This window comes from Amblyomma maculatum, chromosome 3 (genome assembly GCF_055883805.1).
Source record: "Amblyomma maculatum isolate TAMU_Amacu chromosome 3, ASM5588380v1, whole genome shotgun sequence".
Lineage (NCBI taxonomy): Eukaryota > Metazoa > Arthropoda > Arachnida > Ixodida > Ixodidae > Amblyomma > Amblyomma maculatum.
The window spans coordinates 188,342,074-188,347,556 of NC_139346.1; the positions used below are offsets into that span (position 1 = coordinate 188,342,074).

The 5,483-nt window shown below is 48.8% G+C and overlaps 1 protein-coding gene across 1 annotated transcript; it reads right to left on the reverse strand.

The window, feature by feature from the left end:
* Window positions 1–3,025: 3,025 nt before the first annotated feature.
* Window positions 3,026–5,210, reverse strand: LOC146197211 (heat shock protein 68-like). Its single transcript, XM_084599005.1, has one exon. It carries the CDS (start codon window positions 5,120–5,122, stop codon window positions 3,209–3,211), a length of 1,914 nt encoding a protein of 637 aa, XP_084455131.1. The 5' UTR covers window positions 5,123–5,210; the 3' UTR covers window positions 3,026–3,208.
* Window positions 5,211–5,483: the final 273 nt, after the last annotated feature.

The following is a 5,483-nucleotide window of genomic DNA, read 5'->3' on the forward strand; positions in this document are numbered from 1 at the left end:
CTCTCACTAATGATCTCACATTCAATTAGGGTAATAAATAAAACAAGTTGAATACTCAACTTAGTAAACCGGACACTTCGTAATGCTCCCCCAAAATTAAAACTTACAGCCTATCAGACGCTGGTAAGGCCGCTCTTGGAGTACGCTGGCGTCGTATGGGATCCGCACCAACACTATCTAATCCATAAATTGGAATCAATACAAAACCGAGCAGCCAGGTTCATATCAAAACAATATTCAAGAGACGCTAGCGTCACTGACATGAAAAATACAATAGGACTAGAACTGATGGAAGAAATGCAGAAAAAAAGTAGGCCGAAGCTGATGCATTCCATATATTATAATGAGACATAAATTCAGAGGCAAATATATAATTCAACCCGCCACTACATGTCAGCCAGAAGAGACCACGAAAAAAAGATTCGAGAAATCAGGTGCGAGAGGAACTACATAAATTTCTTCTTTGAAAAAAAAAAAAACAAAAGAAAAAAAAAACAATCATGCAATTTAATGCGCTTCCTGCGCATGTGGCGGGCGCCAGAAGCAGCAATTTTGTTTCCTTACTGAATGAGACCTAATTCCATTGTACTTGTTTGTTTCTGTTCACAAGATCTGTTCGCACTTTTTGTTTTGCATAACCTGATGTTATCTGTGAAGCCCACTCCCCTGCTCTAATGCCTTGGCGCTGCAGGGTACACTGTAAATAAAATAAATAAAAAAAATGAGTGCAGAGTCGCAGGAAAAGTCTTATTGCACTTAAGAGAGATAAGTACCTCCAATGATCTTTTTTGTTTTTTGCCAAATGCTGTTTGTCTATAAGTTTAAAGCTGTACCCAACTATAGCTTCACCTATAGTCGTAATGTGAACGTGTTGACCTGCTGCACCAAGGGTATCGCACGTTAAACGGTGCTAAACTACCCTAGTTGACACCAATCAAGCGACTGCTTCGATTTTTCCTTTGCAAAGTTAGTTCATTCCATGTGCGTCATACGACTGAAAGTGTCATCTTTCTTCCACTGACACCACTTCTGGAATTTTTTTCTCTGCTCTAGATTTTAATTACACATTACCCTGGTGTATAGCTCACTCCACCAAGTAATACACTAGGACAAAATAAATGAATTAATAAAGACACATCTAGTTTCCTACGTCTCGATAATTAGCTGCATTTTATCTACAGTTCATGCATGTGCTTTGGTAATATTATTTATTTCTTCATATTCCCATTATTTCTGTGTATCATCTTAGGTACGCCATCTGATATGCGACCTTCCTCCTAAGGAGCACAGCCAAATCTTTCTGATCTCAGGGAACACGACTGTATATGCGATGCTTGTTCTGCATTATCAGTTTCAGTTATGATGGAGCAGTGACGCTTCATGACGTTGAAATGTAGAATCTTTATACTACACCAAAAATATCGTTAGTTCGCCTGAGCTTACGGTTTCTTCATTTTTTTTTCTTCTGTAATGCCGGTCCAGCAAGCTGAGCCCCACAGCATCCTGCTGAACCTTAGAGTTGGACAGCAGCATGGCTGTGGGAGGTTAAAGACTAAATGCATTCTCTTAACTATCTGTGTTTCATGAAGTTCTCGCTGAGGGCAAAGAGATTTTTTGTTTTTCGGTAATAAGTCCAAAAACCAATATTTCGCACTATTCATCATGATTTATTGAAATTAAATTTTGCCGCCTTCATAGATGACTTGTTTGGTGTCGCGGAGATGCTCATGATTCCCCTGTCCCCCCATTATTGGCCGGCAAAATACGCGCGCTTCGTTCGGGAGGTTTACGAGGGAGGGCACTGACCCCAGCCCCGCTGCCTTATCCACTGTTGTCACGACGTTGCCGCAGAGGCCTTCCCTTTTTCCCATCTTAGACCTGGAGTGACCTCCTTTCGACAGCTGGGTGGAACGGTGGGGTGTGACGAGGTCGCCTTTCCTGAGGGCACCCTTGTTTTGTCAGGTAGGCGACGACGCGCACGGTCTAGTTACCAGCCAAGCCGACCGCCGCCGCCCCCGAATCGTCCGGCCATCATACGCAATTGACCGCTGGTTAGAACTTGGTTAGAGATTATCTGGTTGACCTGATAAACTCCCAGAAAGCTTTTATGCTCCTCAGACGAGCGCCTCCGTAAAGAACAGTACTGGCGAGCGCTCAGAAGGATTGCTAGGCACTGCAGATTAGTGGACATGTGATCGGAAGTCTGGTCAGTGAAACATATACCAATGACGTAAATGTGATCAGCTCGCCTTTGAATTGCTTCGGCTACGTTACGACGAACGTCCATTTCGAGGGGCCTTACTCTGGAAGGGCCCTGGGGTTCTTTAACGTGCACTGACATCGCACAGCACACGGGCGCCTTGCTTTTCGCCTCCATCGAAAAAAGCGGCCGCCGAGGCCGGGACCCGATCCCGCATCCTTGGGTACAGTAGTCGAGCGCCGTAACCACTGCACGCACACACACACACACACACACACACACACACACACACACACACACACACACACACACACACACACACACACACACACACACACACACACACACACACACACACACACACACACACACACACACACACACAATATATGTGCCTGGGACAGGAGGAATTGGTTGCTATATTGGTGAAGAAATGCTTCACGATTCCTATAGGTTTATTTCTAGACCGGAACTCTCGATGCACTTTTCAACTGCATATCTGGAGCGTGACCTTGCCTAACTTCATGAAACACCACCGTGGTCCACATATGGCGTATGGCAAGGCATCGAGATCATACGTCCTATCACAAATGAAACTACTATACAGAGAGTTCTGCAGGCACAGGCGCCCACCGCAAATGTCTTTCGCTTCTCTGTGCGCAAAACCTGGTATAAATTTGCACGTAAAATTTATTTTCCGTTATTTTAATTGTAGTGTTCAGTGGGCGCACAACTCTACAAACAACCAAATTAGGAAATCAGCATTTATCGGAAGAGAAGCCGAAGGCCTCAATCTCCCTAAAAGGAATTCGTCGAAATTTCTGCGTTTATGGCTGTTTATTCATAACCACAATTAAGGGACGAGATTCTGTACAAGGGTTTCACAGTGAGGTAGAGAGGAGGTATTTACATGGTGAATAAATAACAGTGGCTGTTCATTCAGGCACTACGGCACAGGGACATGACTAGTATATACAGCGTATATAAATTAAATTGACTAGACTAATCTTAGTCCACCTCTTCGACAGTCGGTCCTGCTTGGTATGGTGTAGAACCGTGTTTTGGACCCTGTGGCTGGTGCAGCTTGCTCATGATGGGCATGCAAGACTGCTGGAGTTCCTTGAGCTGATGTTCATACTCCTCCTTTTCGGCTAGGCTGTTTGCATCAATCCAAGAAATGGTCTCGCGGCACTTTGACAGCACCATGTCTCTGTCCGAGGAAGAAAGCTTGTCGCCAGCTTCTTCAGCGGCCTGTTTGACGCCGTAGACGTAGGACTCCAAGGAATTCCTGGCGGCCACCCTCTCACGCTGAGCGTCGTCCTCTTGCCTGAACTTCTCGGCATCGGCGACCATGCGCTCGATTTCCTCTTTCGAGAGGCGACCCTTGTCGTTGGTGATGCGGATGCTCTCCTGCTTGCCCGTGCTCTTGTCTTGAGCAGAAACCTGCAAAATTCCGTTGGCGTCCATGTCAAAGGTCACTTCAATCTGAGGCACACCCCGAGGGGCCGGAGGGATACCCGTCAGGTTGAAGGTTCCCAGCAGGTGGTTGTCCTTGGTGAGGGCACGCTCGCCTTCGTACACTTGGATGGTGACAGCAGGCTGGTTGTCAGAGTACGTGGAAAAGGTCTTCGAAGTCTTGCATGGAATCCTCGTGTTGCGCTCCACGATGCGAGTCATGACACCACCCGCTGTTTCGATACCCAGCGACAGCGGTGCTACGTCAACCAGGAGCACATCCCGGATGGTTTCACTTGAGTCTCCGCTCAACACGGCAGCCTGCACCGCTGCGCCATACGCCACCGCCTCGTCCGGGTTGATGCCCATGGAGAGCTCCTTGCCGTTGAAGAAGTCCCGGAGCAGCTTCTGCACCTTGGGAATCCTCGTAGAGCCGCCGACGAGGACCACGTCGTGGATCTGCGATTTGTCCATTTTGGCATCGCGGAGCGCTCGCTCCACAGGTTCTAGAGTGCTCCGGAACAGGTCCATGCAGAGCTCCTCGAAGCGGGCGCGGGTGACCTTGCTGTAGAAATCGATGCCTTCGAAAAGGGCGTCGATCTCGATGCTCGCCTCGGCAGAACTGGATAGTGTTCTCTTCGCACGCTCACACGCAGTTCGCAGTCTGCGCACAGCTCGTGGGTTCACCCTGAGGTCCTTGCGATGTTTCCGTTTGAATTCTTGGACAAAGTGTTCCACCATTCTGTTGTCAAAGTCCTCACCTCCCAGGTGAGTGTCTCCAGCGGTGGAGCGGACCTCGAACATGGAGCCCTCGTCGATAGTCAGCACAGAGACGTCAAAGGTGCCGCCTCCAAGGTCGAAAATGAGAACATTCTTCTCACCTCGCAGGTTCTTGTCGAGCCCGTATGCGAGTGCAGCTGCCGTGGGCTCGTTGATGATGCGCAGCACGTTGAGCCCGGCGATCGCACCGGCGTCTTTTGTGGCTTGCCTCTGCGAATCGTTGAAGTAAGCTGGCACCGTGATGACAGCGTCGCGCACCTTCTTTCCCAGGTAGGCCTCCGCTGTTTCCTTCATTTTGATGAGAACCATAGCGCTGATCTCTTCCGGGTTGAAACGCTTGCGCTCACCTTTGAATTCGACGCTGATCTTCGGCTTACCGCCCTCGTTCTCCACCTTGAAAGGCCAGTGCCGGAGGTCGTCCTGGATTTTGGGGTCGTCGTAGCGGCGTCCGATGAGCCTCTTGGCGTCGAACACTGTGTTCTCGGGGTTCATGGCCGCTTGCGCCTTCGCAGCATCGCCGATAAGCCGTTCCGTGTCCGTGAAGGCCACGTAGCTCGGCGTTGTGCGATTGCCTTGATCGTTTGCGATGATCTCGACGCGACCATGCTGAAAGACACCGACGCAGGAATACGTGGTACCCAAGTCGATGCCGATTGCTGGGACGTCTGAAGACATGCGGCTAGGCATGATGAATGTGTTGTGCAAGTTGCGTACTCGTCGATACAATTGCTTTGGCTTTGCAAAGTCAAGTCTGCTGTAGAGCCGTCGCGGCGGAATATTTATATAGTTCGCGCGGTTTTCCAGAAACGCCTGGAAGCGTCACATTCGTGTTGGACCAATCAGAAACTACTTAAAACATGACGTCACAATATCCGTACTGCTATTGGTCGTTCACGTTTGGAAGCCTCCAGAATGTTCTGGCGTCGTCTGCCGCCTGTCGAAGGGGGAAAAAAATGGCTTCGATGATTTCCCGACGAAGAAAATAAGCAAGTCGCCCGTACGTTTTCTATTTTGTAAAGCTCACTTGAATGTGCTTGTAACGAGGTAG

Coding starts and splice junctions, on each gene's coding strand:
- LOC146197211 (XM_084599005.1), bottom strand. CDS start 5,122: ATGCCTAGCCGCATGTCTTCAGACGTCCCAGCAATCGGCATCGACTTG.